The sequence below is a fragment of the Styela clava genome, chromosome 1 (genome assembly GCF_964204865.1).
Source record: "Styela clava chromosome 1, kaStyClav1.hap1.2, whole genome shotgun sequence".
Classification (NCBI taxonomy): Eukaryota; Metazoa; Chordata; class Ascidiacea; order Stolidobranchia; family Styelidae; genus Styela; species Styela clava.
The window spans coordinates 5,964,963-5,984,201 of record NC_135250.1 but is presented as its reverse complement, the minus strand read 5'-3'; the positions used below and the strand labels follow the sequence as shown (position 1 = coordinate 5,984,201).

The following is a 19,239-nucleotide window of genomic DNA, read 5'->3' as shown; positions in this document are numbered from 1 at the left end:
TCAAAAGTGGGTACTCTCGTAGTATGTAAACCACGATGGCGGGCACCGGAACGGAGTATTAGTACCATATTTAGGTTAGGCCATAATATCAGGTATAAATACTACGGGATTCACTTGCTAGTCCCCGAACTCGCAATAGAACTAAAATAAGAAAAATTGGAATGAAATTATGGCCTAATGGTTTAGAATTGTAGGATTTTTCGATTCCTAGAATGCTGTAGGCTATTCGTTAGTAGGGTTCTAGCTTACTATTTGACCATTATGATTGCATAAGTTTATTTCTCACCGGGTCACAAGGATAGCGCAACTATTTTACGAGATACGCACTGCTCTTGAGTCTTGACCTTAGTATCCCAACCTCGTCACCTTAGCACCCCCCCAACAATTTGTTTTCTCTTCGAGTAATCGTACCACTCACACGATTAACTCTAGTTCTACGAATAATATAATGTACGCGAAGCGATTTATTGTCTATTAGAGAGGTTGACAGTTGAATCTTGTAAATTAGGAAATGCTTACAAATAAGATGTATTTGGACAACAGTTAAATTGTAGTTTAAGAGAATATTTACTTGCTGCAACTATAATAAACTTTAATCAAGAGGTCTTTAGTTCAAGCTCTAGTTAATTAGGTGATAAACTGGTTTACATCAAACCTGTCACAGCCAGGATGTAATAAAATAAATAGGCTGATACTGAATTGAAGATTCCGGTCGTTTCGTTATAGATAGTTTTATCTATTGCTGCTTGTCTAAAGCCTATTTCAGAGTGTGCCTCGGAATGATTACCTTATGTTAACATCTTGCTTTTATCAATGTTCAGTTATAATATCCTAATACTAACTAAAATCACAACAAAGTCGCGAAAATTTATCAGTCACCATGAATATGACTGAATTTCAAGAACAATGGCGTAGTAGAATGAACGGTATATTGTCCGATATATTCTCGACCAACGGTGGTATGATGATAGATTCATCCCCTCCATCCATGGTCCATTTGAACGGTCATCATCACGCCGGTCAAAGGATGGGATATCCTGGGCATCATCATCAACAAGGAATCCCGCAAGGTCACAACATGCAATTTTCACCCAATCAGCAGCTTTCTGGACCTCACGTGACACCCCCGAACTACCAATCATCGTACTACGCCTGGGATTATGCTTCTAGATGTGTGTATAAATTTTAAATACGCGATTTGAATTTCAGTGCACGATTGCTTAATTCGGATATATTCTTATATCCCTATTTATTTATATCGTTGTTTTAGGTGAAATATAATACCGACCATGAAATTTACTTTTCTTCTAAGCTCCATTAGCTGCAAACCGAGTCGATTACGAATACGCATTCCCCGGCTAATTTCGATCCCGCAATGCGTACATAATTGAATTGACTGTTGCCTAGCCCTGACTGTGGAAACCGCAAACGCGTGTGTCGGTCGATACAAAAATAACCTACCTAAGCATCATTCAACGAAACCACTTGGAAATGTGAAGTCGTTGAACGACATTGCGGTTATACGAATATGGAGTGTTTTTTGAGCAAGAATATTTCTGTTCTGTTTCATATTACTTTATGACGTCATACGATAATGACGTATTTCATAGATATCGTTTTCTTGTTTTGCAGCGTCTCCAGACAGCGCTGGACTATCCTCTGCCAGTAGCAGTGCTTCGGGATCGGAATCTGAAGCTATTGTGCCTCACTATGTTCAGCCTCCATCACCCCCGCCTCCACCGAGAGTCTATAAGCCTTGCTTTGTATGTGGAGACAAATCGTCCGGTTATCATTATGGAGTCGCTTCTTGCGAAGGATGCAAGGTATGGTGACGTCATAGTACGTTTTTATTTTTGAATAATCTGTCCGAGGTATTTGTATATTAATTGATAAAAATGTGTCAATCATTTTTAATTGGCACTTTGCTCGTTCGTAATATGTAAATCCCTTGAGTTCCGCTCTAGAAAGTCTGTATTACTCTCGTCACTTTACGACGTAAATTAGTTTATTACTTATCCGCGTTCTAGTACTTATTGTAGATAATCTTCCATTCAAAAGCGGGATCTAATAGCAGTTCATGCTTGGCCCTGGTGTGTTCTCTTTACCGCGATGTAACAAATGTCAAAATACTTCGAAAAGGCGCCTCTGTGACGACATAAACCCTGATCTCACTTGGGAGACGATCTTGTGTTTTACACGGTCTTATGCTATTCATTGCAAATTAACCCTTTTAGACCACATTAGTGGGAAAGTATGTACATTATCGCGATCTTCTTTGATGAATTTGTTTTTACAACACAAAATTTGGCTTTAAAAGACTTAATTTTATTGTCAGCTTGCTTTCGATTGTCTGAAATTTAAAAATTAAAATAATCAATGCTATCTTGTTCAATGTCATTATTATTGAATTCAGTTTGAGCCTATTTTTTTGGAAATATCCAGCGATTGCATTGCAAAAATGTGAGTTATTCAGTATTTTTTTTTTCAAATTTTTCCGACTCCAATAAGATTCATAATGCAAATAATAAATTTGTGAAAAAATGATTTGTTTTGTAGAAAATGTTAAAAAAATGAATAATAAATACTTTTGATTACATGTCATAAAAGATTAAAAAAAATCAGTTTGATTCGAATCAGCAACGTTTTCTCGCGATTGACCTCGATCAGCGTTGTAAACCATACCGTGTGAACATGACTTGTTATTGCACTAGCAATTGGTCTCCGATGGGGATGCTTCGTGACGTCATTACCAAATTAGGAGATCGTTGAAATGCGTGCTACGCCATCAGCATTTCCGAATTGTTGTAAACACCCAAGCTTATCAAAGCACGGCCTAATTGAAGGCATTTTAAAAATTTGCTTTGCGCAAAGCAGTGAGATATACCAACACATACTTTTATGAACGTGTACCCAAAGCAAGCGCACTCACTCACAAATAAAGGAGATTGCCCTCTGAGTAAAGTTACAAAAATTGTTATTAGTACGGAATTATTTTATAAACTAATGGTAACATTTTGAGATTGCCCATTATAAGGTACAGAAAATAGTACTTCCGTAGTGCGTGTACCAGGTTAGAGTTAGGCCATAATTTTATTCCGATTTTCCTCATTTCGGTTCTATTACGAGTTCGGAGACTGTCTGTGTTAGCCCATAGGCTTCAGTCCCTTTACATAACTTACATAACTTGATGTAAAGTAGGCGAACAAAATTACCTCCATATTGGTACATACACTTTTCGAGCGCCGAAAACATTTATCAAAAAACGCTGGAATTGAAATAGAGCGCAATATCAGTCGTGCATAAAAAATTCCCCACTGAAAAATAGTAATGACATATTCCGTAATGAAGACAAATGAGCTAAACTCTATCGACGCGTGAAACCGTGCTAGCGCTGAAAATTAGGCTAATGCCTGCTATCAATTTGAGTTTTATTTTCACGTGACTTCATGCTTCGTTAAGCACAACGTTTCAGCGCATATTATTATGATGCGTGTTTAATGCACGGTGCGTTTGTCCGAATTATGAAATCATAGTTGAAATAATAACACGTCTTTTTTGATGCTTATTCATTCACGTTGTCTGATTCTAACTTTATTAATGTTAAACGCCGTTGCAAACACGCTCGATGACGTCATACCAACTCGGAACGGAAATAGTGCTGTGAGGCATCATTTATCCTAATCATTCGTGATTGCGTTGCAATACATGATTCAAAAATATAAAGATGGCGCCGCTGCGCGTGAATGTTCAAATTACGATGACGTCATATGGGGAAAATGGTCAATTGTTCATTCACGTTTTTTTTGTTTCAATTCATTTTTTGATTTTGTAAAAAATTACTAGTGATAATTTTCTTTATCGTTATACTTCTTTAGGGCTTCTTTCGTCGATCAGTTCAAAAGAACATGCAGTACACTTGCCACAGGAATAAAAATTGCGTTATCAACAAATCAACCCGAAGTAGATGTCAGTACTGTCGTTTACAACAATGCTTTCAAGTTGGAATGTTGAAAGAATGTAAGTATATATTGTCAAAATAAATTCCAAGCTCATCCGGACCTCACAACTATTCTCAACACTAACTCAAGACTCCGATTGGTGAATCCGGAATCAGAAAATCGACTCATACTCCTGATTAGTCAAATTTTGTGCGAGTATCTTTTTGGTTTCTTTTGAAAATTTTGGCTCAAAATTTCAAATCCGGCGACACCGCAACTCTTCATAATGCCGATTCAATATCCGATCGACTCCAACCCAAGATTGCAAATAAAATTTGATTTTGATAAAATTTCCTTTCCAGCCGTTCGTAACGATAGAAACAAGAAACGTGGAAAGGAAAAGGAGGGAAAGCCTGGCGAGACATCTCCCAATGGAAACAACGGACAGACAACCGAAGAAGTTGTTGTGACGCCAGAGATTGAAAATATTGTACAAGTTGTATCAAAAGCTCATTTGGATACTTTTCCGCTGAGTGAAACGCTGCAGAAATATGATTGCGTGAGTATCTTTTATCAGAAAAACTCTGGGTATAGAGGTTAAGGTTGGAAGGTGCATTGATATGGCATTTGGGATCGTAGTTTAAAAAACATTCCCAAAAACTGAGACTCCATCTCGGGAGCAGCACAGAAGTGTGTGTATCAATATGGAGGTAACTAATTTTGTTCACCCACTTTACATCAAGTTGTGTAAAAGGACTGAAACCTATGGGCAGGGGGTATATTCACTTGACTAACACTGACAGTCCCAAACTTGTAATAGAACTAAAATAAGGAAAATCAGAATAAATTTATGAAAATGCCGGTAGCTACCTCTCGCTCGCTATTTATGTATGTATACTTTATAAAGAGGTCGGACATATTCAACAAAAAATTTTTATTAACTTTTCAATTATGATCGTTAATCGAGCGTAAATAGTAGGCCAAATCGCGACTGGTGACTTGAATTCAAGATGTAATAAACAAATCATTACGCGAAATTAATTTAAATTCATTTTTTCCTAGATAGAATTGAATCTTTGAATTATTCAAATTCTTGTTATGATTTGATTTAAAACGCAGTGTCACATATTATTATTATTATAAATTTTCTAAAATTTTGCCTTTTTTCATTTTAAAATATTGTGAAAAAACATATCATGCGGCATTTTTATGATATATTATATTAAATAATTTCCAGATTGATATAAATTGAAATATAGCTGCGAAAAAGGCAAATTTAATCATAAAAAAAGTAATTTAAAATATTAATCTCAATTATTTAAAAAACGTTTTGAAAAGCTTTTTGTTTGAATTATCACCCCCATCATGGATTTTCTCGGTCCCGAGCTTAACATAACATAACACATTCTTAAAAATTTATCATTACAGAAAAAGAATGGCGAGGCCGCCCCTCCGAAGATGCCACCAGTTGTAAAGCCTCCTTCGCCAGAAGCCGACACAAAACCGCCCGGTGGGGCAGGTGGTTTGGACTTGTGGCTCTGGAGCAAATTCTCCGATCTCTCTACAAAATCGATCATCAAAATTGTCGAATTTGCAAAAATTGTTCCTGGATTTACCGACCTCACTATTGCTGATCAGATTACTTTACTCAAAAGCGCTTGCCTCGAAATTTTGGTAAGTTTTCGTATTTTTTTACATTACTAAATTTTCATCATTTTTTTAGTTCTCGCCTGTGAGACTTAACTCAGTGATTGATGGGACTGAGACTCGAATTGAAACTCGAATAACCTTTGACCCCTACAATGTTTCAGAGGTTCCGATTCTACTTGTAAACATTTCCAATCCCAGGCTTCTTGAAATTTCTGTTTTAAATCTTCAACCCTCGATTTATATGTTTACTTTGATGTGTAATCCTTCCAAATTCATAATTTGCAAATTTTAACAATATGTGGTTATTTTTATTCACTGTTCTAATTTATTTCCAGTTCTTTCGCATCTGTAGTCGTTATGATGCAACAAAAGACACAATGTCATTTTCCGATGGTCTTACTTTGACCAGAACACAACTCCGGAATTGTGCATTTGGACCCATGACAGAACAGGTACCGTATTTATTGCACATGCGGCATTTTCTTAATGTTACATTTTAGTAAGAATATCTTGGATTATACCCATTACTATTTTTCAAAAGACGTTTCACCATGAGCAAGGATCTGTGCAAAGGGTTGTTACTACTTTTGGAATTATTATTATAGTATTACTATTATTGGCCAGATGAAAAAAAAATTAATTTCTGTATCCTGTCGTCATGAAGTGTTTCAAATAATCGAACATTACACTAAAAGAAGCTATAAAATGCAGCACAATCATAAAATATTTATTAACAAAATACATTTTCTGATATCTATAATGTCTCACGAATAAAACAAAAGTAAAATTGTTCATCATGTTTCAAAGGTGGATGTTATTTTACAAGCATTGCTTCTTTATACATATAATCTCATCTCAAACATAACATATAATCCGGCCTATTCAAACAACAATTTCCTTGTTTATTACAAAAACATTAAATAAATGACCTGAGATTAGCCCAGCAATGTCCTTTTTGACTCCGAGATCGTTTTGTAATGCACGTTCTCTACTTCCTATCTCACACAAGCGTGGGCTATTAGCGATGAGTTGTTTACCTGTGGCCAATGATTAGAATTAATTATCCTTTATCAACATCAAAAATATACCCCCAATCCACAACCAATTAATATAATATGTTTTATTAGATTTCGGTATATAAAAAAAATTCAAAACAAATGCTTCAAAAAAATTTAAATTTTTTTGGCGTCCCAGTAATGACGTCATCATAACTCGATTTCCTGGTATTTTCAGGTCTTCGGATTCGCTCAATCTCTCACACCGTTTGAGCTCGATCACACCGAAGGAGGATTGTTATGTGCGATTTGCTTGATATGCGCAGGTAAGAAAAATCTTGTGGTTGTGATAAGTAGTTGTTACAGTGTGTATGCTAAGTTTTGAAAAAGTAGAATTATAGCCATATTACTTGTATGTTGTCGAAACTATTTTCAAATTTCGAAGGGACTAATTAAACACCCAGATATATGTAGTACGGTATTACGATAAACGCGTTTTAGCAGAATTTTGCCCGATCATCACACAATAATTGGAGGGAATCAATTTTTAACATAGATTAGATAGAAACTTGCGAATATGTTGTAATAGGCACTCAATATACCCATTCGTAGCTGTTTTTTTTATCTATGAAATTCCTGTTAGTTCACGATTAAAAAAAAATAAATACTGAAAGCTGATAATAAACTAGAATATTCGATTTGATTCGTGAACTAATATTCTATTCTTCATTAGCATCAAATTATGTCAATGAGTTTTACCAACTCTAACTTAGTCGCAATTTGAAAAATTTCAAATTCTCGTAGATCGTCCTGAACTGGAACAGCCTGAAAAAGTGGAAGAACTGCAAGAGCCGTTAGTCGAAGGTTTAAAATGGTACGCCCGTAAACGCCGTCCAAATAAACCTCATGTGTTCCCAAAAATGTTGATGAAAATTGCCGACTTGAGATGCATTGGTTTTAAAGGTAAGTGCAAGTTATTTCTAGCAATTTGATTGGATATTACTATCACTATGACGTAATAAATGATAATTATTTAAAATTCGTCTTCTGTTTTCAGGTGCGGATAGAGCGGCTTCCATCAGAAGTGAGCTCCCGAAAAGCGCGATGCCGCCATTGATGTCCGAAATGCTAGTCGATGAGGAGAACGAAGAAAAGTGAAGCCGGAGTCCGCAACGGGCCTAATCCGGATAATTCTATCCGGAACCGGTGTATAAACAGTCGAAGTATCGCGGAAAGCCGGATTTCAGTATGACGGGAATAGAAACTGTCGCGACAGTGTTAGCTCGTCACATTTTTAAATATGGTTATCAGCGGCCACCGATAAAGAGGTGATAAGCCGCGTATTCAAGCCGTGATGCACATTTGGGTCAGAAATGGCCCGTTGAAAAAAATCCCAATTTATAATGCCTGACTTTGGAAAAATATTTCAAACAGACTACTTATATTTGCAGTAATAATAACTATCTGCTAGCTATTTTGACGTCGTTTGATGACGTCATCCGGTCTTGTAATGCCTCAATCATGCTTTCTTTCCTTTGACAAATAAATGACTTGCCTTCGTTTCGGCCTCGCAATTAAATATTAATAACATCATTATTCTTTAATGACGAATATTATTCTCGAATTGCGCCCATACGTACATGTTTCTTCATCGACAAATCACGTATGGACAAAGTTCAAGCCGAAGATAACTTCGTGGTATTATATTACACCAGTAATATTGCAATTGTTGAATTTCGTTTCAGTAAATTTTTTCTTCTTTTTTTCGTTTTTAAGGCAATACCCTTATATATTATTATTTCTTTATTATATCCTTATTTTTATTTCAAACTTCGAATATATAAAATTTGTTTTCGATTCTGAACCAGCAGAAGCGATCTTCTGCTGTACTCCCAGTCAGAATTTTTCCGTTTATCAACACAAGGGTTTGTGCTGCTCACTCTGAACATCGTTACTGGTCGCTGTGAGTGAAATTATTGGTAAATTTGTATTTTTTCGATATGTTGTTCTAGCATGTTCCTTGTATACGCAAATCGCGTAAGAACTAGGATCTTGCTTGATTTAAATTGTGTTTGAAAAGTATAAAAAATAAACCAAAGTGTTGTAGATTTATTTCGTTTGATAAAACCCATAAAATGTGCCTTCCGTTTTAAAATCTGAATCATTATGAAAAAATAAAAATCTTTAATCTTGAATTTTATAGTGATTTCTGTAAATCATGCTCTGTTTGTTGTTTATTCGTTCATTATGAGAAAAGTTTCGATAAGATGTCAAAAATTTTTCTTTAGTGCCCTTTTCTATATAAATATTATATAAATAATGCCCCTCTGTAAAATAAATTTTTTTCGTTTGTTTTCGCTTTTTGCAGAAAAAAATTATTTTTTACTTGTATTATTATGAGCAAACGTGTGAATTTTTGATTGTTTTTCGTTTCGCACGAATTTAGTTCTTTACGTGTGATTACACATTTCGATACGCGTGCCTGTGTTCATTACAATCTGACCCAATCAGAAAGAATATTACATGCGGCCAATTATAAATCAGTTATGGTTTATGTTCGGCAAAAAGTAATTTCTGATTGGGTGTTACTAACATACGTCCCCCTATTCTTGTATTATGACGTCATCGTGACAAAAATTTATCTTTTGTGGTTTCGAAAATATTGCGTTTGTTACCTCATACCTGTAATGGTGACGTCATATTTACGAATATATGCCCAATTCTTTTTGGTGACGATATTTCTTTTGCGGTGGCTTTTTCATTATTTGAGTTCGAAAAAATATTTTCAGCATTATTAAAGAAAAGTTACCATAGTTATTTTTTGAGGTTTGCGTCCTGGTATCAGTAGTTCGACTGAGCAAAGGTACGGATAAAAGGTGAAGTGTCGACGTTGTCTCTAAAATATCATGTCTCACTTGTTCCCTTTAAGAACACGTGTCTATTCTTCCCACTGTTCTGAGTTAGAGTTGATAGAAAGATATACCTTGTGAAGTAAATTTTGAAGTCAGCATGAGAAGACAATTCATCATGTTTCGGGATAGAATATTAGAGTATTATTATGATGCGATTCATACAATTGCGACAAGTTTAGGTTAAGTCTGGTAAGTTGGGCCTGCTAGGTAGATATAAACTTTGAGGAGATTTAGATATTCACACCAGTGAGACGCGGCTTTTTAAAAAGTCAAAAAAACGATACCAAATTGAATTAGCTACCTGAATTGCTTAAATTAGCGTGGAATATTAGTTTATAGTCCAGCAAAGGCCTGTTTTGTCTCTACGTTTTTACCTGAAGGTTCAACACACTTTGATTCTACTCGCTTAGTTCTACCCATCTCCGCGTGGATATAGGTCGTCAAAAAAAAACGATTGCCTTTTTTATACATATTTACAGTTTATACCGGTGGTTCCCAATCGAGGGGCCAAGCGCAAAAATGTTTTTACTTTTCCCTCCAGAAGAAAACTCCGATCTTCCTAGTTTCATTGCTTGATAAGGACATTTCACATTTGTTGATCATGAATTGTTTGAGCATAATAGGCTTTGGAACCTACCAATCAAAATACACCGTACATACCGCTGGAATGCTGGACTGGGAGCCATGAGTGCTAAAAGCCACGCGATATAAATGGTTAGAAACCACTGGTTTATACAATTAGACCAGTGTTTCTCAAATTGTGTTCCGCGAGCTTCTTCGGAGCGTTACGCGGGACAGAGATTAAATTGGTCTCCATGTCGATCTCGGCGCCTCTGTGTTGCGAATTTATCTCCCAATTGGCGACAAACAGGCGGACAGGCCTCGTGCCAGAGTGAAAAGCATGGTATTTCCGTCAACCATTCAATATCGTTACCGGCAGCCTACTTTTTTAATTGTCAAGCTCACTACAATTTTTTACGATAGTCTAAATTTTTGGAAACCGCCCTTCCCAAAGGCTTAAAACTAGAAGCCTCGGATAATATCGAGATAAGCCGGTTGTGCAAGTTGATACAAAAAGAAAATCCATTACACGATTTTAATATTATCAAATTTACCTTCTAATTTCTTGATGTTCTGGCAAGGCGAGATTAAAAGCGTGGGCGACCCGGGGCAGAAACGTTTGAGAACGCTGAATAAGACATTACACAGGTGTTATTCAAGCCTCTTGAGTGTTTTATTGGGGGTTCCGCCACACCAAAAAGGCTGAACTGCCACTGCTGTTGGAGAAAGAGTGTTTCTCACCGGGCTGTAGAGTCGGGATCGAACTTTTGAAATATGCGGAGTGGGAAATTCAGGCTTTTCCTGAAGATAATCGTGGACAAAATTCTTTGCAGAAACTTAAGAAAAATTAAATTGACCAAGCGGTCCCGACAGTCTATAAAAGGGCGTATGCCAATGACAAAGTTTATACAATGTGATTTTTCCCGGTATCCGAGCTAGAGTCGGTTTATCCCCGACTTTACTACACTGGTCCCTTAATTATCTTGAGGGCCATGTCGTCAAATTCTAAACAACAAAGTGTAGGAGACAGGGATTTTTTATATTGAACACCGTCCCAGACATAGAAGCACTGCACAACAATCATCATGCCTTTCTATAAATTGCCACTGATTCATCATCATTTCATGTTTTTCACAGAGCAAACGTTTTTTTCGCCCAGATTTTCTTTGGCGATAATCTACCCAAAATGACTTTTACATAGATTACCTTATTAGACAACATTGCTTTGTTTATAATTGCTCAAATCCGATTCATTCGAAAAGCCGTTATGAGAAATCACAATTTCGGCTCATATTGGGCTAATTAGTGTTTCAAAAAACCGTTTCTGAATTCAACAACTCCAGAATTTAAACTAAATGGTATTATTATCCCGATATTTTACGACCCGTAGTCGCGAAAAATCATGTTCTCTTCTAGTTTCTATCACTCTAAAGTTCGGCCTGCCCCTACCTGCGATTGAGACGATTATCACATTGGAACTGTAAATATACAGTTTTGCGCCCAATATGAACATCTTTTACCGGTTCAACTCGTGCAATCTGTAGCAATTTTTGTTTCAAATTTTAATCTCGGAGTCCATTTTTATATTAAACATGATAATTAAACTGTATACAAATTTGATCACAGACCTTAAACGACAGGTGGGAATATATTTTGATATGATATCAACGGAAAATGTATAAAAATACTCAAATTCCAATGGTGGAATAAAAGTATTACATAGCAGGAGCGTTAAGCATTCCAGCATCTATTGGGAGATTGATTCCTGTGATAACGGGAGACTGACAGAGGAACACAATAGCATCGCTAATTTGTTGAGGTTTGATGACTCCCAAAGGTTGTCGCTTCATGAAGTTTTCCAACATCTAAATGAGTATTAGTTTAATTCTAGCGAACATAGTTATTAAACAAACATCTTATAAAATAAATAAATAAACCAGGGTTTCCTAAACTTTTGAGCTTGCGACCCTTTCCAATTTGAAAATTAAATTTCGCGACCCGCGTCGCTGCTCTGTAATTTATGTATTCTCTCGAAATCGTGAGATTTATCTTTTGCATTAGTTTTGATGCTCCCAAAGTATGTGAACCAAGATGGCGGACACCGGAACGTAGTATGTGTATCCGGTTAGGGATAGGCCATAATTTTATTCCACTTTTCCATATTTTAGTACTATTACGAGTTCGGGGACTAGTGACTCCCGTATAGTATTTGTACCTGGAATTATGGAGTCACCCTATCCTGATACACATACTGTACTACGTCCCGGTGTCCGTCATCATGGTCCACATACTTATACCGAGTATACCGTAGTTTCAATAATTGTGTTTCTAATAAAAAGTCGAAAAAAGTATAATAGATATAATACTCTGTGTGAAATTGGTGTACTCTACTCGGCCCCCCGACGGAAGCCCGTCGTAAACAATTGCAGTTGTTATAAATATACTTTCCAGCTCATCCAAGTTACCTTTTCAAACATTTCCTTAGTCACATTCATATTATCTCCGAATCTTGTGTCAGTTGCTGCTGGACTGAAAACATAAGTGATATTTCAAAGTTGCGATCGAAACTTTTTAATGAGATATATAAATATTAATACTTTTCTCGATGTCATTTCCTGGGATCGCCGATATCGAGTCTCAATATACTAATGAAAATGTCCTTACCTTGGGTTTTTGGAAATAATGCTTTGATAAATAAATTATAGTATATATGCTTTATATATATGAAAACATGTAACGGTACTTACTTCACACAATTGACCCGGACTCCAAATGGTGCACATTCTAAAAAATAACCATGAATATTTTATTAGAATTGTAAACAAAATTGCGACTCAGAGCGTCATTTAACAAATAAGTTGTACGGAGGAAGCAAGAGACCACTGATTACATCTTCACAATTGCCAAGGTTTTTAAGAATAAATCGTTATACAAAGTACTACAAGAACGAATTCAATATACGAATCGTTTGGCTGAGTTCTTGTTGTTAGTCGTGTGTTTGTCGCTGTACGTTGATCAGTATTTCACATAGGCTACCGGCACTGTGATTAGTCGATGGACTTCAGTGTGCATGTATAGGAACTTTTGTTTAAATGTCAATTTCTTTTTCATGTGATAATTCATATTTATTTCTCAAAAATGCCACTGCATGAGGAAAAATGCTGAAGATGTAATTAGAAAATGAATTAGTTTATTGCTCCCCTTTTTAATAATAGCTGTAATCGTACAGAAGTACAGCTGAATGATATGGTGAACCCTTTTTTAGAACTACTGTCTCAATTGTATTTCCCCAATTTTTGTTTCTCATTCTCAAATTATAGGTGGATATTTGTACTAATCGCCCCCTTGTTGGAAAATTTTTTAAGTATATATTTTATTTTATTTCAATTTTTGACTCTCAGACTTAGGATAACCATTTCTGGTCCTTCGCGACTTCCTGTCAATTGCAATGAAATCCGTTGCCGCATTTTATAATAATTTGTGCTTTGAATTGTGTATGATTTCTTGCATGACGAAATAAACGTATTGTTAATTTTTTATTACCTGCCGAGAATCCTCGTGTAAAATGGTCGAGGGCAATTTTCGTCATTGAGTACGGAACACCACCCGGTCCTGCCGTAAGAGATGCGCAGCTAGATACGTTCACAACACAGCCTGTATAAAAATTTTGAACATTTTTGAACAAACATCTACAAATGTTGACACTCCAGAAGTATGTGTACCAATACGGAGGTAATTAATTTTGTTCGCCTACTTTACATCAAGTTGTGTAAAGGGACTGAAACCTATGGGCAGAGGGATATTCACTCGGCTAACACAGGCAGTCCCCGAACTCGTCATAGATCTTAAATAAGGAAAATCAGAATAAAATTATGCCCTAACCTGGTACACATACTACGGCAGTACCCAAATGTTTGTGAAATTCTCATTCTATACTTACCCTTCGTCTTTTTCAAATGTGGCAACGCATATTTGCACAAAAACACCGGAGCACGAAGATTTGCGTTGAAGATCTTCTCATATGTATCTAGCTCAATCTACAAAACATTGAAACCGAAAGTAAGGAACAAACGTCATAGAAGAAGGATATTAATACTATTGATTTTAGCAAGCTTTTACCGTTTCAATTGTTTCAGCTCTTGCATAACCAGCATTGTTGATAAGAATATCGATTCCCCCAAATTTATCCACAGTTTTCTTTACAAGGGATTCAAGATTCTTAAATTTCTCAAGGTCCGCAACTACTTCAAGAATCTGAAAATTCTAAACATTGGTCATTGAATTCTTTAGAAGTAGTAATTTATTTCGATAGAGGCATAAAATATTTTCTTTATATACTATGGGATAGGTAATAAATTATGATTAAAACATTAGGACGAGGCTGTAAAGAAATGGCCATGTGGTCGGCTACAGTCGTTTGGTCAATCAATGACAATGGCAGATAAATCACCATAATAAATATAACGCGCAATTTCTATTCTTCTATTTATATATATACTATATAGGATAGGTAATAAATTATGATTAAAATATTTGGACGAGGCTGTAAAACAGGGGTCACCAAACTACGGCCCGCGGGCCGGATCCGGCCCGCGACGTCATTTTATCCGGCCCGCGGCGTCATTTTATCCGGTCCGCAATAACACGCAAAAATGGCTAAATTTTTTTCCAAGGAAGATTTTCACGAGCATCGTCGTCTTTGTTTATTTCGTAACATTGGCCAATCGGCAAGATGCAGCAAAGTGACGTAATAATAGGCCTTTCCGCATCCGCTCAGACACTTTTGTCACTCTGACAGATTTTCAGTCGTGGTTGTAAACAAAACTTCGTTTTTGCGACTTTGAATGCTACCAGTACGTAACGTTTACTGCGATACACTTGTACACTCGTGGCGCTTGCTTTCGACGAAACTGTTTGTTTTTCGTGCTAAAATAAACGTCGAATGTGCATTTTGTGCTAACAGTACTGTAATCCCACGCGTACTGCTCCAATTTCAAAAGCTACACTAACTTTTGTACTGCTTTAATGCGGATATTCATGTAGGTATGTTACAAAAAAATTGAAGTTCATCCGATTTAAATAAAAACTGCTCCAGTGGAAAGATCTGAGTAAAAATAGAAAACAATACCAAGTTTGGAATAAACGGTCAAGAAATAACGGAGATATCGGAATTTTAGTACCGCCCGACAGCCAATTTTTTCCATAATGATCGTATTACTTTTTTGATAAGAACTGAACTAAATATGGAAAAATAACACATATCAATCACTAATCTTTCGATGTGCGTCACATCTATGGTATATTGAGACTATTTCAGGATTTTATTCTGGCAACGGTCATTGACACCGCCGAAAGATCGTCGCAAATAAACGCTGAAGTTGTGCATGATAGTTTGACAGTGGTTCATTGTGGGTAATAATTAACGATGTTCTGATTGTACGAACTTCATAAAAATTGGTAAGTATCAAGTTAGGGAAATTTATGCGCTAATGAAAAAATTCAAATACCAGATAATAGTTGTTTATTTTATCTAAATTATGTCAAAATTTCATAGAATTCCAAGCTACAGCAGGCATTCGTTTTTATGAGCGGTATTTCAACACGGCGTAACGGTAGACGTGATGCGTACATTTTTTGCCGCGGATTTTGTAACATTTCTAATTCATGACAGCAACGTTTTGATAACAGCTAAACTCAGGATAGTTGTCTAGATATAGAAATCTTCTTAATTTTTTTTCCTAGGTTGTTCTCGATCTATATTCTGCGATATTCCCAACTTTTGTGAATTTATTGTATTGCATTGACAAAAATATTCATCCGGCCCGTTTCAACACAATTTGAGTCATACCCGGCCCGCGGTCAAAAAAGTTTGGTGACCCCTGCTGTAAAAGAAAGACCATCGAGTCGGCTACAGTCGCTTGGTCGATCGAGGACAATGGTGGACTGACCGCAATATATATAACGCTTAATTTCAGTTTTCTTAAACTTTGCTGAAACTTTTTGCGATCAAAATAAATATAGAGGTGTTGGAAGTTCTTTCGCTCAGTAGACAACGAGCACTCATGGATGTTTACATCCATGGACATTAACACTAGCGTGTGCATTTGCACCCTCGTAAAATGGCAACCCATGGACATTTTCACTCATAGAAGATTGTGGCCATGTAATATATATTTGAACCTGCAAACTTCTATGCGTGAAAATGTCCACTCGCGCAGTCTTTATGCAAGTGCTAGAATTATATATGTAAATATCGGTGGATGCAAAAGTATTCAGTATGGGTGCAGTTCACTGGTGCAAATGTGCTGTGGAGTGATTCAGATTTTAATTTCTGTTGTCTAATTTTCCATGTATAGGATATTTCGATAGAATGAGAAAATTAGATTCAAAAAATGTATTTTAGAATAAATAATATTGTGTTGAAAATTATTAAATATGAAAGAATGTTAAATGTGAAAGACAAAGAAAAAATGTTTGGATACAAAATTGCATGTTAACAGAAACTGATGGCCTCCAGAGAACCACTTCATAGAAGAAACACAGGTTGTGGCAAAATAATATATTCTGTACTGAAACAATAATGACTGACAGACTATTCAATTTTTGATGCGTGATCTATCTCACGAACTTATCACAACGTATATGGTGAAAAAATCAATTGAGATACACAAGTGCATGTTACAGTACATTGCAAGGAATGTATCATAAAAATGCAAAATTATTAATACATATACGTATGTCACCTCGGCACCGACGGCTTTACATTTTTCTGAAGTTTCATTCAATCTTTCCTGGTTTCTTCCTGTAACAACAACCTTTGCGCCTTCCCGTGCAAAAGTGATGGCAGTTGACGCACCTATTCCACTGGACGCACCTACAAGCAATAAAAGCAGATAATTGATACCGGAACGACGGTTCATTGGAAGTAATTTGTCATTTGTTTGGTCAGAAAGTAACGCTAACTGGTTCGATTGAGTAACTTAAAATAAGTAGCCGTGTGGTATATATTGAAATGATATTTAAGCAAAAAAAACGCTAATGTCATCCGCAACAAGCACTAGGCCTATACTTCATAACTAAGTTTGACCAACATCACTGCACAATAAAACAAAAGATCGATGCTCAAATATATGGACACGAAACCAAAGCAGTAGTCTACCTTGTCTTTCACAGAAGCTTTTTTGAAATCCATATAAGTAATAGCCTTCTAGCCTTATTACCTTCTAATTTTTAACAACTGAAAGTTTCAAAGCAAATGATCCAGTAGTTGATAATAAAAAAACGATCCATATATATATGTACATTGAGTGTCTAACAAGAGAGCGATGCTCAAATTTATGGACATACAGGCCAAAACGAGTATGCAATCTGTCACAGTAGACTACCAGGTATCGGTACCGCAGCTGAGAACCATATTTCAACTTACGCAAACAGAAACTGTCACAAAGAGCGAACTTTCTAATTTTTATGACGTCATCACACTCAAAAACCGAACCTCATATAGGCCACAGAAATATTTGGGTCTCATGTAGTTTCGTACCATACTTCTAGTGGGCGTAGCATAACAAATTTGTCACGTTTTTTTCCTAACCCTCACCTGACTACGCCATTCAAAAATTACGTCACTACGCCGTCACAGTGACGTAATAGAGCCTTTCAAACTATACGAACTGCCGTCCAAGACGTGCAGACGAGCACCCGAAATCGAACGGCTATTTCTCCCGTTTTCTCGTCGCGAGGACACGGAGATATATTTCCAGTTCAGCGCACGACGCATCGTCGGTGCCGATGTCATTTCGGGCGATATTGAGCAAGCTCTACGACGTCAATGTGACGTAATTTTTGGATGGCGTAGTCAGATGGAGGTCAGGATTGACAAAAAAGTACGTTAGGTACGAAACTACACGGGACCCAAATTGTTGAAAAACATAAAAGCTATAGTCTTCTGGCGAAAAATTCAATCTTTAACCACTAAACAATTTGGAGTATTTGGTCCAGTAGTGGATGACAAAAGCGATTTTTTTACAAGAAGGAAAGAAATACTACCAACAAGAGTACCAAAAACAATATAATACCAAACGACCCATATGTACATTTTGTGTCCAATAACAAAACGATCCGTAGATTTCATGTCCAATAAAATGATTTACTTGGCCCGTGGGAGTAAATATTAAGCTAAAATGAGATAATTTGAACCAAAAAAAGTAACAAAAAATATCTTACCAGTGACGATAACAACTTTGTTGTCGAATTTTCCCATCTTTTCTCTATCTTGGCCTAAAAAATCTTTGCACTCTGTGTGAGTACGCCTGTTGACTGACTGAGTGACTCTCAACTAAACGTGGCATCTGATTCGAAAATAAAATGCTGAGTCACGCGCGTTCGTTCACGTGAGGCTTACAGTTTTAGTTTTAAATTTTGATTAATAATTGAAAAAAATTGCCAAACAATTGATAAATGTCGAACTAACAGAAGATGCTTTTTGACTGTTGCAGTCACTTGTTTCGACAGGTAAAATGACCGAATATATTACTGAAATTACAAACTTATTAAACGTGAAAGTATCGTGAAAAGCTGTCTTGGAGAGAATTTGATAAAAAAAAATAATCAAATACAAAAGAATGGTTATTTACTTAGAAATCGACGTTCAATTATTGATAGGAACTATATATATATTTGCATTGTACCTAATTTAAATATTAAACTTCCACGCAAAATTTCCAATCTTTTGAATCCAAAAACATTGGTTTGAAAAAAATCACTTTTAATCATATTTTAGGGATAATCTTGGTATTTTAATTAAGATTGTACTGTTGTTTCTTATATCAATAATATCAAACGAAGTCAAACAGTTTAGACTTTCTTAGAATTATAAACCTTCATAACTTGTTTTTTACTGGACATATTTGAGTAAATAGCCTCAAGCCATCATTTCTTGATGTCTAACCAGTTTTTTTTATATTGTATATCAGTTCCACGCCTAACCCTGACCTGGTGCACATACTACGTTTCGGCGTCCGCCATCTTGGTTCACATACTTCGGGAGTACCCATTTTCATGTGTTGGTTATTTAGTATTTAAATGGTCATATTTACTATTTAATTATCGTATTGGATCATAAAGTATCATAAATTATTGTACCATGATCGTACGTTGGATAATAAATACATTGCCTCGTTAAAG

General features: G+C 36.1%; 2 protein-coding genes across 4 annotated transcripts in view; one reads left to right on the top strand and one right to left on the bottom strand.

The window, feature by feature from the left end:
- LOC120348636 (thyroid hormone receptor beta-like) overlaps window positions 1-9,396 on the top strand; it is a 69,759-nt gene extending 60,363 nt beyond the window's left edge. For both annotated transcript variants that reach the window (XM_039418816.2, XM_039418817.2), the window contains 8 exons: window positions 1,633-1,823; window positions 3,876-4,017; window positions 4,301-4,497; window positions 5,367-5,612; window positions 5,924-6,040; window positions 6,822-6,909; window positions 7,388-7,546; window positions 7,641-9,396. In XM_039418816.2, coding sequence (XP_039274750.2) covers window positions 1,633-1,823; window positions 3,876-4,017; window positions 4,301-4,497; window positions 5,367-5,612; window positions 5,924-6,040; window positions 6,822-6,909; window positions 7,388-7,546; window positions 7,641-7,741 — 1,241 coding nt within the window. In that variant the 3' untranslated portion in view covers window positions 7,742-9,396. The remainder of the gene's footprint in view (window positions 1-1,632; window positions 1,824-3,875; window positions 4,018-4,300; window positions 4,498-5,366; window positions 5,613-5,923; window positions 6,041-6,821; window positions 6,910-7,387; window positions 7,547-7,640) is intronic.
- A 2,201-nt stretch (window positions 9,397-11,597) lies between these two features.
- LOC120348640 (putative oxidoreductase TM_0325) lies at window positions 11,598-18,600 on the bottom strand. 2 transcript variants are annotated; one of them, XM_039418823.2, is made up of 8 exons: window positions 18,280-18,600; window positions 16,800-16,930; window positions 14,176-14,319; window positions 13,997-14,093; window positions 13,600-13,710; window positions 12,804-12,840; window positions 12,522-12,585; window positions 11,598-11,921 (listed from the first exon to the last, which is right to left on the bottom strand). In XM_039418823.2, the coding sequence occupies exons 1-8, from the start codon at window positions 18,314-18,316 to the stop codon at window positions 11,772-11,774; spliced, it is 771 nt and encodes a 256-aa protein (XP_039274757.2). In that variant the 5' UTR covers window positions 18,317-18,600; the 3' UTR covers window positions 11,598-11,771. The 2 variants fall into 2 exon arrangements, with proteins under 2 accessions (XP_039274757.2, XP_039274759.2); XM_039418825.2 differs by having other exon boundaries at window positions 11,600-11,921; window positions 14,176-14,310; window positions 18,280-18,595.
- Window positions 18,601-19,239: the final 639 nt, after the last annotated feature.

What these genes read in the sequence shown, in the direction of transcription:
- LOC120348640 (XM_039418823.2), bottom strand. Translation starts at nt 18,316, where the DNA reads ATGGGAAAATTCGACAACAAAGTTGTTATCGTCACTG. An exon ending in TACACGAGGATTCTCGGCAG is followed by an intron (nt 12,841 to 13,599) that starts GTAATAAAAAAT and finishes GTTATTTTTTAG; the next exon opens with AATGTGCACCATTTGGAGTC. An exon ending in CTAAGGAAATGTTTGAAAAG is followed by an intron (nt 11,922 to 12,521) that starts GTAACTTGGATG and finishes ATACTCATTTAG; the next exon opens with ATGTTGGAAAACTTCATGAA.